This window comes from Sminthopsis crassicaudata, chromosome 4, assembly GCF_048593235.1.
Source record: "Sminthopsis crassicaudata isolate SCR6 chromosome 4, ASM4859323v1, whole genome shotgun sequence".
NCBI lineage: Eukaryota > Metazoa > Chordata > Mammalia > Dasyuromorphia > Dasyuridae > Sminthopsis > Sminthopsis crassicaudata.
In genome coordinates, this window is record NC_133620.1 from 276,615,761 (window position 1) to 276,636,284 (window position 20,524).

The 20,524-nt window shown below is 33.7% G+C and overlaps 1 protein-coding gene across 2 annotated transcripts in view; it reads right to left on the minus strand.

The window, feature by feature from the left end:
* Positions 1-1,176: 1,176 nt before the first annotated feature.
* UBR2 (ubiquitin protein ligase E3 component n-recognin 2) overlaps positions 1,177-20,524 on the minus strand; it is a 145,801-nt gene continuing 126,453 nt past the window's right edge. For both annotated transcript variants that reach the window (XM_074310891.1, XM_074310890.1), the window contains exons 38-47: positions 20,287-20,354; positions 18,879-19,014; positions 17,337-17,427; positions 12,721-12,851; positions 11,114-11,222; positions 9,541-9,597; positions 8,371-8,448; positions 6,974-7,144; positions 6,070-6,171; positions 1,177-3,849 (exon numbers count right to left, since the gene is read on the minus strand). In XM_074310891.1, coding sequence (XP_074166992.1) covers positions 3,708-3,849; positions 6,070-6,171; positions 6,974-7,144; positions 8,371-8,448; positions 9,541-9,597; positions 11,114-11,222; positions 12,721-12,851; positions 17,337-17,427; positions 18,879-19,014; positions 20,287-20,354 — 1,085 coding nt within the window. In that variant the 3' untranslated portion in view covers positions 1,177-3,707. The remainder of the gene's footprint in view (positions 3,850-6,069; positions 6,172-6,973; positions 7,145-8,370; positions 8,449-9,540; positions 9,598-11,113; positions 11,223-12,720; positions 12,852-17,336; positions 17,428-18,878; positions 19,015-20,286; positions 20,355-20,524) is intronic.

Genomic DNA, 20,524 nt, shown 5'->3' on the forward strand with positions numbered 1-20,524 from the left:
GTTTCCAAGAAACTGAGTTATTTTTGCACCATGGTAAGGCATCAGGATAGAATTTTAAGGGAAGCAGGGATTTATTATTTAAAAATCAAATAAAACCCATCATGAAATAGAAGCTGTAAGTTTATTTAGAATACTTAAGGATTGTAAAGGATTTGTGCACAGACTGAGAACATGGAACAATTATCTTTCGGGTCCTAAATACAGCTAGCTAGTAACTTCAAGGCATATAAATCTTGAGTAACCTTAATATAGTTAAGAAGATTAACTGCTAGCTCTGCACCTTCCCAGGCCAACCAGGACACTCAATTCAGGGCACAGCCCAGGCTAGCAGGTTTGCGGCTTAGTCAAGTCTGGATAAGACATTAAGTTCCCTCCTCTTTTTATGATTAAACAAAACTCACTCCAGTGACAGGAAAAGACAGCAGCCATGAGGTTTAGTAGGACTTTGATAGAATTTAGAGTGTCTTTAAAAAATCATTAAAATTAAAGGTGACAGAGAAATGGAAGGAAGAATGAAGTAGGGATCTTCCTAAATAGGGAAAATGTAAGACCACAAGCAAGAGAACATACTATCTTTTCTTCTGAAAGTGGAATTTGAGCAGAAAAATAACATAAGCTGGAAATCAAATTGACTGATCCATATCCTCCCCATCCCCTGCTACTTCTTTTTTGGGTTTATTTCATTTCCCAAAGGGAAGAATTAGGTATAAAGTGCATTTCTTTTATACAGTGTCTGCTTTCTCTGTTTTCCCATTAACTAGTTTGGGGAAATTTGTCAGAAGCAGTAAACCTCTTGTTCCTTTTCTTAGATAGGATCATCGTAAGCCTGCAATGTCTGATATAACAAGAACAAAGACCCGAGATGAGGAAACTAGAATATGAAAATTCCTGAAAGACCTTAAATCTACACATTTTCTAACAAAATCTAAGTCTTTCAGCTGTGGGGGCATCTCCAGCAGCCCTATTTTCTTCTTGGACTTAGATCCATCATGATTTGAAGTAAAAAGGTCACAAGCGGTCATATCCATTTAATGTGCAGCTTAATGAAGCAAAGTGATGACCAAGCATTCTTTGGGAAGGTGAAGAGAAGGGTTCAGCTAATGGTCATAATTGACACTAATAATATAATCATCTTAATTTACAGCTTAATACAAATGCCTCACATTGTCAGCAAGGTCAAAGGGTGAAAACAGTTCCAAAGCATTTAATATGATAAATTTAAGAAAGGGTAACAGGCCAGTATGATGTTAACATCAACACCTAAAGCATTTATTTGGATACCTTTTAAACTTTTTACATATGATACATTCCAAATTTTACAAGTTGTCCACAGATTTTAAAGTTATAGCCAATTTATTAACAGGTATGACTTCCCCTGATATTGAAGGCTTGTATATATAAACATTTCTACAATGAACATAAATACATGCGGAACAAATAATAAAACAAAGAAAGTCCATTATGGAAAGAAGAGGACTAGGTTTAAGAGCAAACCCAACTCCTCCCCTCTCAAATAAACCCTCACAAAGTTCAAAAATGCATGTTGCTATTTTATGCAAATTCATAATTCTCTCAAAGACTATGAAAGCCTCACTATTTTAGATAATGGAACCTGAGAGAATCAAATTTTCTTTGCTAACTCAGGATGTTGTGGGTTTAGGCACAATAGCTGGTGTATTTGTATTAAGGAAGTGCCTACACTGAAACCTTTATAATACTCCTGGGAAAAAAAGTCAAACTGGCCTTGCAATTTTAAACAAGTGCTCTGTGAATCTATGCAGAAGAGCTAAAGGAAGCCGAGGCAGAAACACCATGAATAACCTAAACATTAGGATTTATTTAGCTCTACCTGAAGGCAAAGAAAAGGTGGAGAGTGACTGGATTCCAGTTTGGATTTGCTTGCTGCTCTTAACTAGGTGTGCCTGTCAGAAGAAGGAAGACGGTTCAGTAGTGCTCTTTAGAAAGGATGGACTCCTTTCAGACACTGAATATATTGAGAGGAAACAGAGCTGATGCTGGCTACTTTACATTGCTTTTGCATTGCTGTTTATTTTATTACAAGGTCTGGATTTGTAATCCTACTCATGGATCTCCTCCCAGTACATACCATGTGGTATGCAAAAAAGATTTAAAACACTAACTCTATAAAACCCCTGAAAATGACTTAGAGTCATAGTGAACATTCAAAGGATTAAATTCTCAGGGGTTCAAAGAAAAGTAGATGAAAGGTCACTCGCATAGTTAAAAACAAGAAAATTCATTGTATTTATTAGTCCTTTACCAACATGGTGACTTAGAAAGAAAGGAGGGTCTTGATTTGCACCTTGCACCATCTGGCATGCTGATCTCCAAGCACATAAGAGCAAATCTCAAAGGCTCCTGGTATATTGGTATACCAAGTCTGAGTGTCTGTGCTATTCTAGCATATATTTATAAAATAGACCTGAAGCAGACATCTTTCCAGGAAGCCAAGTCCTAGGCAAGGGTGGACGAGGCCCAAGAATGATTAATAGTAAAGAAGGGCCCACTGTGACATGGGCTGACTGAGAAACATATTGAGTGTTGCAGGTTAAGTAGAAATGAAATCAGTCCAGAGAAATGCTATAGAGGAAAGACATCCTTAAAACATCGAGTTTTCTCCTCTGTAAGCTTTGATTCCAGGAACAAACATTTCCAATAATTTATTCCTGGAAATTAAGCCAAACAGCATTTGCATCTGAAAAACTAGGATATTAAAAGATTAAAAAAAATTAGCGGCATATTCCTTATACAATCCCTCCCTCCCCCCCTTTGCCCCCCAATTATTCAAAAAAGCCCTTTAATGTGAGTTCTTTGTGCATGGAATCTCCAAATCACCAAAAAACAAGAGCCTCAAAAATACAATGTCAACCTTTTAGAAATACTGAAAACCAACCAGCATATTTTCAGGAAAACTGTTCCCCTGAGCGGCGCTGCCCTCCCCCGTGCCATTCACACAATCACTGGGAACAGTGCAATGCAGCAGAGACACATTAGACTTAACTGTTTTGCTTTTAAAGCTATTGTTCCTTCAGCAGAAGGAAAAATAAAATTGGAAGGCAAACCAAGCTCCAAGTGTACAGAGTTGTCCAGGGAAAACCTGGAGTCTTAAGAGATAAAAAGGTCACCCGGCAGTCCGTTCACACAAACACACACATGCACACATAAGCACAGACATACATACACACATACATACGCCCAATGGCGTAATTGCTTCATTTCCTTGCCTGAATGTGATCAGCTTCAGGCCTGAAATGCAGGATAATAAATAATGCAAAATGGCTCAGATCACTGGAGAATGGCCAAAGACAACTAGGGGGAAATATCCATCTTGGCAATCGTCTCCTCTCTCCATTTGTGAGTAAACTCACAGTCAAGCTTCCAAAACAAGTCACACTCTTGTAACAACAAAAGGAAGCGCCTTATCAGGGGCTACAACCCCAAGAAGTTTCATCCAAAGGAAGGGTAGTGCAAACAGTGCTGACAGAAGGGGACCCACTAAAGGAAGATGCTGTTTACCCAGTCCCTGGAACCAAAACTTTGAAAATAAAACTGGGGGGGGGCAGGGGAGGGAAAGCTTAAATAAAGAATTTATTTTCAAAATCAGTCGACCTCATTTTCTACTCCCTCTCTCTGAAAAAATGACTGGGTTACAAAAATCAAAGTTCATGTTCTCCCAGGGTAAGTGATTATAAATGTTGCCAATCAATGCCAACAAGTGTCTGGTTTGCTTCCTGGGCATGCCCAATTTCCTCTGTGATACTGTGCTGCTGCCAGAGTTTCTGAATCTTCTTAAATCGCTCCTTGCACAAGTGTAAGGGATTCCCGCGCCTATAAAAGAGAAACATCTTTCTTAGGCATGTTCATTCCAACATTTTCTCTCTTTCCTCTTCAACAATTATGAATAAAGGCAAGTTTGCATTTTTTAGTCCCTGTGCAAAATTTTTGATTTGGCTATTGTAGTTGTTAGCAATAACTTGAAAGGACTGATAAGAGTAGCAAAAAGGTGGGAACAGCCCATGGGCTGAAAAATGCTTCCATTTCTTTTGTTAAGGCAGACAGAAAACTACCCATCAGGTTATAGTTGAAGGGGTTGTTTCAAGAGCTTCATTTAATAATTACAGTATCTATTTTGGTGGTAAATTATCTCCTAAAAGCAGAGAGACTGAAATTGATCCATTAAATATCAGGGAATAGAGTGATTTTAGAGCCTGAAAGAACCTTAAAGATCATCAAGTTCAAACCCCCTCATTTTATAGCTGAGGACACAGAGGCCCAGGGAGCTCAAGAGGATCACATAGCTGGGCAGTTGTCCAAATCCAGTGTTACTCTGCCCATCCTGGAAGTGGGGGTAGCCGGGCAGTCAGAAAGCTCTGACGAACTCAAATTTGGATCCTAATTTAGTTGCAACCCCAACTATTACTAACCCATTTGATGGATTATTATGTACAAGGCACCAAGTTGTTTTAGTCATGCATTCCTGTTCCTGATTTTGGTCTCTAGTCCTTCTTTTCTTCTTCCTCTCCCTCCCCTGACCCTCCCCAACTAGGGGCATCCCTTTCTGTCCCTGAGCCAGGAGGACACACCTGTGAAAGGAGAAAAATACATTTAGGACACCATTCTTAGAACCAGGCAGGAGGAGGAACAGAGGTGGGAGGCACTAGGTGTACAGCTGGCAAAGACTTGGGTTTGAGTGTGCCATCTTGGGCAAAGTCACTGAGTTATATTCTTCTCATTTGAATAGTAATGTTTATAATGCCTACTCACAAGTCTGTAATGTAGAAAATGCTTATATCTTAGAGTGCTACATAATGTGATTATTTCCATCACCATCAACCATCATCAACCTGGTCAGGGATTTCTTCCTGTGTCTGGTAAAAAGGACTCAGTTTCCATACTCCTGGGCTTTAGTATCTGTGCTGTCTATACGGCAAGGCAGTATTACCCTCAGCTAAAACTCCCCAAATTTTTTTGAGGCTATGGCATGGTTTGTAATAATGTTCTTGGGCAGCAATATTGTGTTTGTGGAAGCAAAGAACACACTGTTCAAAGACACTGGGATTGTCTTTAAATTTTTCATGGGATAAGTTAAGAGGAAGATGAGGGACGCACAAAGAAGGTGAGCAAAGTGGTAATGTCCTAAGAGTTTTGTTTATTCTTTAAATAAATAAATAAATATTTATACGTATGTGTGTATATGTATATACATATATGTATACATACAAACACACAGACACAATATATACACAAAGATAACAACTCTCATATTTAAAATAAATCATATATATAAATATGTGTATGTATGTGTGTGTTTTTTAAGTTGGTAGAGTTTCAAAAGTTATATATATTCTTTCTCACTCTCCTGATAATTGCCTTTATATCTGTTACTTGCCTAAGTTAAATCAGTCAATTTTCTCCAAGGCTACTAAGAGTGTTAGAACAAGTCAGATTGGCTGTAGTCTTAACTTCCCTATTTAAAACAATATTACCCTATGCTATTACATAGGAGCCTACAACTCAGTCAATTATCAGGAGTGAAGGACAGGAAAAGAAGGTACTTCTTTGTTAGTATCAATATGTTAATGATTCTCTTGGATTATTGAGGGCTCATTTAGGTTCTCCTTGCCCTCCCCTCCCCAATCCACACATTCATCTGTCACCCTGGCACAAGTAACCATTCGATTTCTTGGGACTGGGTCAACACTATGACTAACTAGTGCCCCAAACTCCCCAAATTTTGGTAAGAAACAGTCATTTAATATAAGTAATTAAAGTCATTCAGAGCAATACAAACTAATCTTCTTGCCCACTAGGCAAAAGAAGTCCTAAAGCCATAGAAACAGTCAATGATATCATCAGAAGTGTTACATGTTTAGCAGTGGAATTATCATTAGGTCTTTTATTTATTACCTACATAATATTAAGTCAGTCATTTCTCTAATGGGGATTTCCTTGCTTTAAAATGAGTTTGAATTAACATAGTCCCTATGGTGCCTGCCACCTTTAAATACCACATGACATCCATATCATTATCTAAGAATGCAGTATTACCTGAGTCCCTGGTCTGTTTCTCCATAGTCATCAAGGTATGGAGGAGCATAAAAGCAGCCTTTGGTTTTTCCAGCTAAAAACAGCACCTGACATTCTCGTACTCTATAAAGACAGGTTCTAGGTTAGTAACCAAAGATTGAGTATAATTTCAAATGAATGAATGCATAAAGAACATAATGCTACAGAACAGAATATACATAAAGTCTTGTATGGGTCTACTTAGGATATAGCAGTATTACAATCTGGTCTGATCTAAAATAAGGTTTTCCCTACATGTCTATATATCATATATACATTACATGCACTATGAATTATTACTAGAAGAGTTAGGCAGGAACTGAGTAGTTTTTTAAAAAGATATTTTCAAGAAGCTGAAACTTTAATCTTCTAAAGGATCTGTGATCTTTCCAACAATGCAGAATGCACACTTGTCTATCAATTCTATGTGATTCTTATCTACATTCTATTATAAGTTGGCACAGGGGATCCATTCAATATTTCTGAGCCTTTCTTGCGTTCTCTTGATATTGTGTAGCTAACAGTGGAGCAGCTGGTTAGTTAGTTCATCAATTATCCCTTGCTTTCATAAAGTGATTAGCTCATCTTTTTTTTCTACCATCTATTTCTTTACACCATGTTTTCTTTCTAAGATATTGTAGCTTGCTCACTTGAATCTCACATCTTGTGAAATAGCTGCTTTTATTATTCCCATTTTACAGAAAAAAAAAAAATTAAGGCCTAAAATTAAGTGACTTGCCCAAGGTCATATAACTGAGGTAGGATTTGAACCCAGGGCTCCAAGTCACTGCCCTAAAGGTCTCAAAACTTCTCTGAGTTACTGGAAGGAAGAAAAAGGACCCAGAAAGCCTGGACTGGTTCTGCTAAGAATCATGCAAGTTCTTACCTTAGAAAGATCCCTACTCCAGATCCACAAGTATAGGTATGTGCAGTACAGGCTCCAACATCTTCCCCTTCTAGCTCAGTCTGGCAGCAGTAGCTCTGGGAGCACAGCATGGTCCCACACACAAGGCACAGGGTGGGTGCTCGGCTCTTGTCCCCTCCAGATTTGGGGCACCTTGGGGCCAAGGGAAACACAAGCAATTTTTTTTTATTAAGCAATTAAAAAAAAACACATACAAGTGTGGTTAGAGCTTTAGATTTCTAGATTTTTTTCATATATATATATATTTAATAAATAGTATATTATTTTTCTAATTATATGTAAAGATGGTTTTCAACATTCATTTTTATAAGATTTTGAGTTCCAAATGTTTTTTCTCCCTTCCTCCCTGTCCCCAAGACAGCAAGCAATCTGATATAGATTATGCATGTATAATTCTTATTTTTTATGTATAATTATTTTTAACATATTTTCAGATTATATATGGTTTTGAAAACTTCTAGTTAACTATTACAAGTTTTTTTTCCTTTCACTTTATCCCATGCTTGGATGACATTTTAAAAATATTTATTTTTATTTTATTTATTTAATATTTTCCCCCAGTTACATTTAAAACAATTTTTTACATTTTTTTTTAAATTTTTGACTTCCAGATTCTTTCCTTTATCCCCATTTCCAGCTCCCATTAAGAAATCACATGTTTCTTGTTATACAAAACATTTTCATGAAAGACATGTTGCAAAAGAAAACACCTCCCGTCCTAAAACAAACACTTAAATAAATAAATTTTAAATAAAGTGAAAAGAGAGAAGGAGAGAAAGGGGGAGTGGGGAAGAGAGAGAGTTAGTTGGTGAGGGGAGAGAAAGAGACAGAGAGAGAAAGAGAGAGAATTCTTTAATCTGTATTCAGACACAATCAGTTCCTTCTCTGGGTATGGATAGGATTTTTCATTATTAAGTTCTTCAGAATAGTTGTGGATCATTGTACTGTTGATAATAGCAAAGTCATTTACAGCTGATCATCCCAGTACATTGCTATTACTTTGTATATAGTACATTTTACTTTGCTTGAGTTCATGAAGGACTTTCCAAGTTTTTTCTGAGAACTTCCTGCTCATCCTTTCCCATAGAATAATAATATTCCATCATAATCACATACCACAATTTATTCAGCCATTTCCCAATTGATAGACATTTCTTCAATTTCCTTTTTTTTTTTTTTTTTTGCTCTGATAACTGGCATAAGTAATTTTATACATACAGGACAGATGACATTCTGAGAAATTAAGTCATGACTATTAGGAAAATTTTTAAAATCCTCAAATTTTATGTAAAATGGTTGAATACTCCCAGTGGCATCAGATTTCATGGTTTAAAATAGTAATAGGGCAAAAAACTTACGAGAAATTAGATGCTTGATTAATGAGGCTGCTGTAATCATCTGGAAGATCTATTAATTTATTAGATTCTCTTGCATAGCTAAAACAAAACAGAATATTATGTTTATGAGGATACTAAGGTTACAACTGAGACAGTCCACACACATCCAAATCCAATAGTGAAATTTATTCAACTTTATTAATATTAAGTTACCACTGTGCCCATAAAGCCACCATAATAACATATATATTACTAGCTATCAACATTTTTTAGCAGAGCTATCTTCTCTAGGGAATAATACTCTTCTTTCTCCCTTGCCCCTAAAATGGTAGTTTTAATGTAATTCTTTCTAGATTAAAGAGGTCAATCTGAAGTCTATCTTAGAAGCCTACCTTATCTCAAATATTCTGGAAGTCTTAAGTTTCAGCAAGATTTTATTCAGAACAATGAATGTCTGCTCTGTGGCAGGTTGTTCCAAAGGACTAACCCAGTACCAGTAAGAACATAGCTATCGGCACCCCCGATATAATATGGCTGTCCAGTCAGCTGGTAATCCACAACAAAGAGAGGGTGGTATGGAGGGAAGACAAACATATATAGCAGGGGTTCTCAAACTACGGCCTGCGGGCCAGATGTGGCCTGCTGAGGATGTTTATGGCCCGCTGGGTTATGGCAAATGGGCTGAGGGGCAGAGACAGAGTGTGAGGTTTTGTTTTTACTATAGTCTGGCCCTCCAACAGTCTGAGGGACAGTGAACTGGCCCCCTATTTAAAAAGTTTGAGGACCACTGATAAATAGTCTCAAAATAGGAAGGAAATAAGACTAGTAGGAAATATAAGAGAAATTACTTTTTTCTAGAACTTGGAATTTCTTAACTAAACAATGATTTCATTTTTACTAAATAGTCATGCTTTATGGCATTTCTTATGCTAAATAAAATAGCCCAAGCCAAAGTAAATTCCTCCTAAATGGATTGAAGCAACTATCAAAATAATGAAAAGTGCTGACTTTGCATACAAAATGGAACATGCCTATGTGTAATTCATTCAATGTCAATTTATTTCTTTAAATTATGATAACATTTTCATAGATGGAAAATATCTGTATAAAAATATGAATGAGAAAAACTCAAGAGAGGAAACCCAATTATCCTTCCCCCTTCTCACAGATTTCTTATAAACTTTTACTTACCTTATGGCTTCTCTTCCACTTTCCAGATATTTTTTGACTTCATTGTTATTGCACCAACTTCAATGGGGAGGAAAATTACATTTTTATTTATAATAAAGACTATAATTCCTGAAAAGTCTAATCTTAGTAACCATAAACAAAAGGATATTTCAATACATAAGCAAAAGTAAAATTATTTGCATGAAGTTGCAATTACACACTTTACATTGTGTTTAAAAATGCATAATAATTTTTGATAACCCAATTGCCTATTTGACTATGTGTCCCATTTTTGAGCTGATCCGGTTAAATAAACTATTTTTTTCTTTTATGGTTTTTGTCTTATTTTTTTTGAGATATAGGATCTTTATTCCTTAATATTCCTCAATATTTATTCTACAATAGATAATTTTCTAAATTATTATCACTTTTTAAACATTTAGATCACTGATCCATGCAGAATTTATAGTATATGCTGTCAGATGAATATCTAATTCCATTTTTTCTATGCTACAAAACTGCATGGCTATTAACTTTTATTGAATTATTCTCTTCAGCAATGTTTTGTGAATTTACTGTAGATCTTTGGTTCTAATTCTAATGATCTATTCCATTTCTCTGACCTCACTTTTATTTAGTATTAGATAATTCCAATACAAATTTATGCTACTTAAGCAGTAATTATTGAAATCCCATATTAAAGAAAAAAATCTCCTAGTTCAAAATAATATAATCCCTATGCTAAAGAAAGATGGAACAAATAAATACAGTATTTGATTTGCAAATTTTATGAATGCAGTATCACAGGATGATGGCTCTAGGGCTGGAAAGGATCTCAGAGGCTATCTAGCCCAATCCATTTTACAGATGATGAAACAGAGTTCAATGGAAGCTAAATGACATAAAGAGAAAAATTTCTCAGGTAGGAAGCACCAGGGTCTAAACCCATGTTCTCTGACTCTAAGGCAAACTACTTTCTACACTGTACCATAATGGCCAGTATTTGAATTTGCAAATTCAGGAAATTATGATAAATTTAAATTAACTGAAGAAAAGTCATTTTGAATCAATAGCATGGATGAATTATGAAGTATTAAAATCCAAAAATTTTATTCTTTTCAGATGTATAATTAGAAACAATTACAAAATGTTCCCAAGTAAGAATTTTTTGAGGTTGCATGAATGAATTGACAAGGTAGAAAGAGCAAATGTTTGCTTGTCAGGATGTCTGGGTTTCAGTCTTTCCTCTATCCCCACTAGGCTTAAGTCATACAATCTTCAACTTCTTTGGGTCTCAGTTTTTTTTTCACATATTTAAGAATTCATCCAATATGGAATCTATAATCTATTTACTAAAGTCCATAAGGTTCATTGCTTTAGTAAGGTGAAAAATCCCTCTTCCATTCTGTTTTTGTAATTAATCGGCTTTGCAAATGCTTCAGTCTAAGATGGGGACATGTTTAAGTGGAACACCTTCTCCATTCGTGGAACTCTAATGAAGTTTTGTTATGCCTCTGGATATCAACCTAACAGAACAAGTGAACTTTTCATGTTAATCTAGGATAATTATAACTGAGGGAAAATTTTTTGTTACCTTTCGATTAATGTGTTCATTATCTTGCTGTTTTCTTGGAAAAGGCAAATGAGGTTGCTTGGCAGAGAAAGATAGCTACACAAATGTTCGAACTGATTTGCTCCAATTACTGAAGGGAGATAAAGAAGGGAGAAAATGTAAAATGTACAAATTTTTACAGATGGCACAAATATCAAATAAAACTATGAGGATCAAAAGGAAAAAAAGTAAACAATGGAGGACCCTTTAAAAAAGCTAAAAAGATAAAGGAGAAAACATTCCAACTTTTCTACATAAATTAAAAATGATGGAATAATATTACTAACAACTTTCTATTGTGAAAAGAATATTGGACTGGGCACTAAAAGATCTGTGCTTTAGACTACTGCCTCAGCTATTGACTTACTGTGTTACCCCTAGCAAATTATTTAGCCTCTTTAGGTCTCAGTTTTGCCTTTTGTAAAATGGATATAATATATCTGAGCTTACAAGACTATTGTATGAATCAAATAAGATAAAGAATGTGATAGTGTTTTAGAAAGTAAAAATTATTATACAAATTTGAAATGTTATTGTGAGAGATGGGTACATCCTTGCTAAAAGATAATAGTTAAAATATACTCTAATGGTCAAGAATTGTAAATGTTTCAGGAGTTTGGACTATTTTTGTTTTTAAATGTTTTAAAATTTAATTTTTTTCAATTAAAAATTTATTTCATTACTCCTCACATCTTTCCTTCCGCCCTATACTTTGAAAAAGAAAAAAAACAAAACCCTTGTAATAAATATGAATAGTCAAGCCAAAAAAAGTTCCATATTGGCCATTTTCAAAATCTCTATTTTAATCTGCCTCCTGAGCCTCCACCATTGTGAGGTGAGTCAGCAAGTTTCATCAGTCTGAACTATTTTTAGATGTCATTTTTCTGGTTTATAATGTATGATCCACATTCAGACTTGTTATTTGGTAAATGAATGAAATATAAAATAGCTAAAAGAATAGTAAAACATGCAATCAAAACAACATCTAAATGGTCTTACTTGGAAGTTACAACTCCCATATTTTTTAATATATGTATGTATATGTGTATATATATATATATATATATAAAAATTTTAAAGTTCAAAATGTTTATGATCCTTAAAACTGGTTTGGTTTAGTTTTTTTTTTTTAATTATCCCAGATAGTCAATTTATTGATAACATTAAATAAAATAAAAAAAAATCTGTAGACAATGCTCTGCTGCTTAAAAATGCTTTTGTTATTGTACACTTTTTGGAATAGTATACCAAATTAGATCTATTCATGTGAGAATTTCAATCTCTTCATGAAGCAGTACAATATTAATATAAATTATAGTAAAAAACTGTAGTATAATAGCCGGCATTTATATGTTCCTACACAAATAGTATTTCATTTTATCTTAATAACAACTCTGAGAGGTGAGTGCTATTATTATCTCCATTTTATAGATGAAGAAACTGAGAAAGATGGCAGTAAAGTGTCTTGCCCAGAGTCACACAGCTAGTAATTTTAATTTGTTTTCTTTCCTTTGAATCAATCTTTCCCCAAATATTCACAGTGAGAGGACAGAACAAGTTTTCCAATAACTCGTAACTGAATAATTTACCTTGAATTTCAGATGGGGCAGGTACTCCATTTAAGTAATGGAAAAACAAGGCAGAGCATCTCAGGAAAGGCATAATTCCAGCTTTGACACTCCTCCACAGATGCCAGCCTGAGGGAATTTCTTTCAAGGCACTTAAGTACAAAATGAATTGTTATTGGGAAGTGTAATGAGAAACGGTCACTTTAGTTAGAACATAGAATAGAAATAAGGAGGAATAGTTGAGTCTGAGGCTAGATCTATTTCAGAGAGAGAGTTTAATAAGATAATGACATCACCTGGCATGCAGGATGGCAGGTATAAAGTCATAATGTTCAAGCCTCATGTATGGCTTGAATTACTCTCTTGATATACATGACAGACAGGGTCTTTCCCAGCTAGGACTCAGCAGGTTACAGTGCCCAGAATAAATCAGATATCCTAGAACCTATGTCTGTGACTCACCAACCTCTAAACTTAAAATATGCTTCTATTATTTGATTTTTGAAAAATCTTGTCTTGAACCTACTATTTTCCTCAAAATGTTTGTTATGACTCCTACCAATGTTCTCCAGTTTACAGAAAAGACACTATAAAATAAAAATTTTGTCAATTTTGAAAGATTTGTGATCTTGTTGATGTGGGTACTACTTCTAATAGTTCATCCAAAACACTTATCATATACAACTCACCTGTAATTCTACACAGGAGTCGACTGACTATATGGAGGATATGCTACTTACTATTATATGAGTATAAATGGACTATACTTCTGGTTACTCCTCATTCTTGCTACCTTTTCTATTTATTAAATTTCCTGATGTCTGATAATTTTCATGCAGATTTTGTAGATTGCACACTATATAATTTAAATGCTTTTGCATTTTTGCTAAAAATAAAATAGCCAACAAACAATAAATGTAGTGGAATCTTGATGAGAGTGATCTGCTCTGGTTTTTCTTATATGCTGTTTTTCTCCCAATTACATTTTATATTTTTAAAAATGAAGATTGTTTACTCTTCTTTCTACCCCACTCCAAATTGGGAAAGCATGCAAAATAAAATCTCCTCTTACAAACATGTAGAGTCAAGAAAAACAAATATCTGAACTGACCATCCAAAATGTTTGACCCCACTCATCACCTCTCTATTAGGAGGTGTGTAGCCTGTCTCAATTTGAGTCCACTGGAATCATAGTGGGTCACTGTGTTGATCAAAATTTCTAAAACTTTCAAAGCCGATTGTCTTTACAATACTACTGTTATTGCATAAATTGTTCTCTTATTCAGCTCACTTTATTCTGTATCAATTCATACAAATCTTCCAGGTTTTTTAAAACTACGCCCTTCATCATTTCCTACAGCACAACAGTATTCTTATATACACTTATATATCATAATTTGTTTAGCTATTCCCCAAGTGATGGGCATCCCCTCAGTTTCCAACTCTTTGCCACCAAAAAGAGATCTACTATTAATAATTTTGTACATATCCTTTTTTTTTAAAATCTCTTTTTGGGGTATAGATCTAGTGGTGGTATTACTGGTTCAAAGGGGAAATACAGTTTAATAACTTTTTGTGCATAGTTCCAAATTGCTTTTCAGAATGATTGGAATAATTCATAGTTCCACCAGCAATACACTAATGTACATTATCACTCAAGCTTCTCCAGGATTTGACTTTTTTTTTTTTTGTCAACTTTGACAATTTAATGGGTGTGAGGGAATGTGGGAAATTGTGGAAAATGTAGGAAATTGAAATTGAAACCTTGAAGTTGTTTTAATTTTCATTTTTCTAATTATTAGTGATTTAGAGTCCATAGTATCAAATTTAAATGTAGAGAAGGACCTCTGCAAGTAACATGACTTAAGTTTTAAAAACTTCAATATATGTTTTGATAAATGCTTCCCAATTATATACTTGGAAGAGTTGCAGGCTGCAAGAGGCCCACAGAACATATGCTTAACATTGTTGATTTAGAGCACTTTTTCCTAAGTCTACTAATATATTGAATTTCTTTCTCCAAAGAATACCTGTTCATATCCTTGATCTTTATCTACTGGAGATCCTTATCTACTGGAGAATGGTTCTTGATGTAGCTTAGGAATGAGAGCTTTATGAAAATTGTTGCAAAGATTTTTTTATTTACCCATGTCTCTTCTAATCTTGTTTTATTTTTGCTTGTGCAAAAGCTTTTTAATTTCATGTTATCAAAACTGTCCATTATATCATTTGTGACCATTTCTATCTCTTGTATGGTCATGAATTCTTCCTTTATCCATACATCTGCATAATTTCTTCTTTGCTCTTCTATTTTATGATATCATCCTCAAGAACAAATCTCTCTTCATATATAGGTTTAGTCGAGAAGAGTTTCAGTTTTATTTTCTTTAGTATTAGTTCTACTTTTTTATATGGCACATCAGGACTGATGTGACAAATGTAATGAGTGACATTGATCAAGAGAATAATTTTTAATTACATATTATAACTATAAATATTAGATATTATTATCAAAATCTTGATAGCTCTTTTCCTTTTTATATGCTGTTCCAAGTTTCTCTTTAAAAACATTAAGCTGATGTGGCTAAATTGTTATCTTTCTCCAAGCTCTTAACTTGTGTTTTCTCCACCATTTCTTGCTATCTTATAAGACAATATGGCTCATACTCCTCCATCAGTCTCCTCCATAAGATTTTTTTCAAATGAGTTTACATTTTAAATTGGAGTTAACCTGTACTCTCCTTTATTCTACATGACAATGAAAATAAGTATTTATAAAATAAAGCAATTGCTTTTGGCTTCCTTATTGTGGCAATTGATTTACATTGGCTTAACTTCTTTAAAAGAAAATTACAATATTTGTCAGTTTCCCACATTTATGCTTTTATTTTATGGCTTATATTTTATTTATTCATTTTTTAAATTTTATTTTTGCTGAGGCAATTGGGGTTGAGTGACTTGACCAGGGTCACAAAGCTAGGAAGTGTTAAGTGTCGGAGGATATATTTGAACTCAGGTCCTCCTGATTTCAGGGCTGATGCCCTATCCACTTCACCACCTAGCTGCCCCCTATTCTCTTTATTCTTACTTCTAGTTTCTAATTCTTTGTCTTAATTCTATCTTAATTCTCATTTTGACATTTTAAAAAGTCAATGAAAAGTTGCCTATCTATACAAAAACAGTTGATTTGGAAAAGACTCCCATATTTGTACTAGGTACTTCTTGCCTATTAAAATATATTTCAATTTTTGTGATGTTTTTTAACATTCACCATTCAGTGCCTACTCTGTTATTGAAACAAGTAGGCGAGAAGCTCACATATGTGCAAATATTCATTGCACTACAAATCTTTGGCCTTTTTTGTTTATTAAATCTGAGTCATATTTTTCCAATAAATTTTTTGGCAACCACTACCATGCTCAACTTTGCATTAAAATTATCAATTGTACATTGATTTCATTTGTTGGTTTTATGTTCTTTTTATAACTTCTCTAGCTCCAAATTTTCTTCAACAATGTTGGTAGGTAAATGGCAATTGTCTTTAATTGGCCTAGTTAAGAATGCTCACAATGAGCACTATCATGAGTTGACTATAGTAAAATAACCTTTTTTTTCTGTTGCCTTTGGATGCACAACAAAATTTCATTAACTCTCATTATTTTCCTCTTCAAGAAGAACTTGTGAGCAATGCTTTCATTTAACTGCAACTTTCCTTTATCTTCTACTTTCATTTAGAACAATAATGCAAATTCTGATATGACTAAGGTCATGTAGTTTAGCATGTTCTTAACTATTTTTTTGGTGACATGAGCTCCTTAGGCAGTTTGATGAGGCCAATGGAACCTTTTTTTTTTTTTTTTTTTAAATATAGGAAAAAACTCACTGGATTACAAAGAAAGTAGTTACATTGAAAGACAGTTAGAATATATTTTAAAAAAACAAAACAAATCCACAGCCCCAAGATTAAGAATCCCTGATTTACTTAAAAGTCCATTCAGTTACCACTAACATTAGAGTACTAATAATTATGTACATATCTGTAGGTGTCTACAAATTGTGTAACTGTGTACTATTATAAATAAATATTTAAAATGCAAAAGGGAAGGTCACATTTAAAAAGTCATAGTAAATACTTTATAATAAGAAGAATTCCTTTTGTTCTTAACTGGTAATAAAATTTTGAGATTGCTGAGCAACTATTTAAGTGGGGAAAACAATCATTTGAAAAAGTCTAATTGAATTAAAAATAATTTTGTTTTGAGAATTTTGTGGTACCTCTATTTTCTACAGCAAGCAGCCTAAGATTCTACTCAATCAGGGAATAAGAAAATAATTGGATGATATCTGAGGTTAAATAGGAAGTGCTTCTGATTCTGAGTTCTACTTACTTTGCCACTCACTGTTCATGCAATGATAGACAAAAAGGCTCAATTCCACTCCTAGGTTTCACTGACAATGCAACGTTCACCTATTTATAATAGGAAGGGTCAAAAGTGCCACTTAAATGCATCACAAGGAATTCAAATGTAAAAATAAAAAATGCTACAGTGCAAGTATTACTGCATGTCAAAAACCTTTTCTGCATGGTAAAGCTCATGTAGAAGAGCAACATGCTTCCTATGTAGTACAGATGTTACCTTCCTGCACAGTGACAAAGCGTTTTGTACAAAGCAAGCACTGCTAACTCTTCTTCACCAGAAGGATTTTCTTGATCCATGCCATTCTCTTCTAAAAAGATAAGGAAACATCAGTATAACTATCTTTGTCAATAAAGTATATTGAAAATGAAACATCATAATTTCCAAATAATTATGAGTACTTTATACCCTTCAAATGAAATATCTGAGATGAAATGCTTTATTCCCATACTCCCTCTTCTCCTCACCTCTCACTCCCAACAGTAAAAGAATCCCAGTCACCCAGGATGAGCAGAAATTGACAACACAACAATAGGACATGCTCAGCTCATGAGATAAGCCAGGCCACCCAGGGACCAAAAATGGTTTCTGCTAGGGGAGAATAATGTATTCATAAAGAGACTAGTTAATTAACAAAATACTGATCACAAATCAACTGTTTCTCTGAGATCAGCTTAGAAAAGGTGGACCTATTAGGGAAGAAGGGAGTTATGATAAGAGCATAGCTATTAGAAGATAGAAGTCAGAAAAGAACTGTTTGGGGTCCTTAACTCTCCTTAAAAATAAACAAACACTGAATATTTCCCTTGACTCTACTGGACAACATTCTACAGTTCATTCTGAATTTTTATCTCACCTTTAAATCTATCCTGTAGTCCATTCTTAGATTATATCTATTTTCTTCCATTTGAGCCTGTTTCTCCCCCCTCCACCCTCATTGCCTATTTGCTCTCTCAAAAAATTTCCAGATTAAGAGAGGTGTCTCAAAGAACGATGAATAAATGAACTAAAATTACTAACAGAATGTGTTCGGAAATAACAATGTATAAGATAAGTGCTAAACAGAGTAGAATAAAATAACTTTAACAAAAAACCTAAAATATTAACATGATTAGTGAAGGGCCTCTAACTTCTTTTAAATATTTATTTTTCTGTCAAAGATGTTTGAGTATATCAGGTCTAAATTCTTCATTGCCTCTTTCATTGATTAAAATTGGCTCAATATATTGCTTTAAAACTTATAGTAAAAAACAGATCTTATGTGAATCACCAATGTATAGCCATTACACTGTAAACTCTTTGGGCATACATATGCCATCCCTTATGTACTATCAATGAGTATTTAAGATACTGACATAACTAAATGTGCTTCAAAAGAACTGAATTTTCTTTTTGAGAGGGGATTGTTAAATATTTTATTTTAAAATATTTTATTCTGAGTATAACTGAAAAATCAAAGCAAGCAACTAAATTTGCTTAGTAACTTATTTATATTTATATTAAATATATATGCTATCATAACAAGTAAGAATTTCTTTTTAAGGCCACAAAATAAAATATGCACATTTCTGCAGAATTTTACTTTATGTAAATAGAAAAATGGATTGCTTCAATTCCAAAACATTTTATTTGCAGTTGGAATGTAATCCAATTACAATTTATATATTCATCTTTTAAGTGATTAAAAAAACAAACAAACATGAGATAACTCAGTGTTTTCTAAAAGAAATTATCAAAAAAATGTTAAGGAGAAGTCATTACCTGTACATGAGGTAAGCAAGATTTGTACAATGTGTGCCATGGTGACAAGATGGAAAATGTGAAGATCTCCAGTGGTGAGGCTAAATCCTGAAAAATCTTGACATTGTAAAGTAGGGAACGAGAGTACCAAGCTTACCTAGGAAAGAGATAGAATACAATACACTAAGTATCAAAGAGTATTCACTTCATTTTTTTTTTTTTTTTTAAATTATGAGTATGATAGTCATTAACAGCCAGGAATACTTTCATAGATGAAAAGACTGAAAAAAGAACTATCTATGAAATAGGAACTCTACTGTGTACTTCTTTTTATGCAAAAAATTTCCTTTACTTTCTTTAACCAAAGTATTTTTTACATTTCTTTATTCTATAATCTAATATTCATCATCTGACCAAGTGATCTTCCTTCCTTCCTCCCTCCCTCCCACTCCCTGCAATTGGGATTAAGTGACTTGCCCAGGGTCACACAGCTAGGAAGTATTAAGTGTCTGAGACCAGATTTGAACTCAAGTACTCCTGACTTTAGGGCTGGTGTTCTATCTACTATACTGCCTAGCTGCCCCAAGTGATTTTCCTTATTAAAGATCACAAACTGGAATTTTCACTCATTCTTGGCCAACAATAATCACCTAAAAAACAAAGGATCTATATGAAAATTCTGCCCTAAATCATTTAATTTGTAATTCTACCTTACCTTTCACAATAAAAACGATACATATTATCTCCACAACTACACTATGAATAAGGTAGAATGGATGTAACTTATGCATCAGATATGTAGCTGAAGCACTGAAAAGTTAAATCATTTGCTTAAGTCACAGGGAATATTTTAATTCTAGAGACTGACTCAGAACTAGAAAGTCTTTTGATACCAATAGCTAGAATTCTTTTAACTAGAACAATTCTCTTTCTCAGTACTTGCTTATTTGTTTTTTTCCACTTCCAAAGAAGACTTCAATTTAACAAACTCCAAAATAAAATCTAGACTTTGCTATTCTCAGAAATACAATGATCCAAGACTAATTTAAAGGACTTATAATGAAAAATGCTATACATACCCAGAGAAAGAACTGATTGTGTCTGAAAACAGACTAATAAAAAAATTTTTTTTGAGGTTTTTTTTTTTGGGGGGGGAGGGAAAATGTGTGAAATTTGTTTTATGTTTGTTCTTTTTTTTTTTTTTTAACGGATATATTTTGTATAATTTTCCATTTTCCTTCTCAATGAGAGAGGGAGATAGGAGGGAGGAAGGGAGAAAATCTGGAACTCAAAGTTTTAAAAACAAATGTAAAAAATTGTTTTACATGTAACTGGGAAAAATAAAATATTTTAGATAATTCTTTCCTGATCAAACTAATTATGTGGGTAACTCAGCTTTATTGAAAGTAATTATAATGAACATACTCACCAATAAATGAAACATGTCAATGTCTAATATGCTAGGAAGATTTCCATATTTCTCATTAGGCACTAGCGCTGAATAATAAAAACAAAAATAAATTAGTAAACATTAAATTCATTTTAAAACTAAATAATATCTAAATTTAATTTCCCACAAGATACAAATATATCGATACTTAATAACTCATAAAAATAATTTAGTTCATCCTGAAAGGTATTTATATTTGAATATTTCAGGGCTTGTC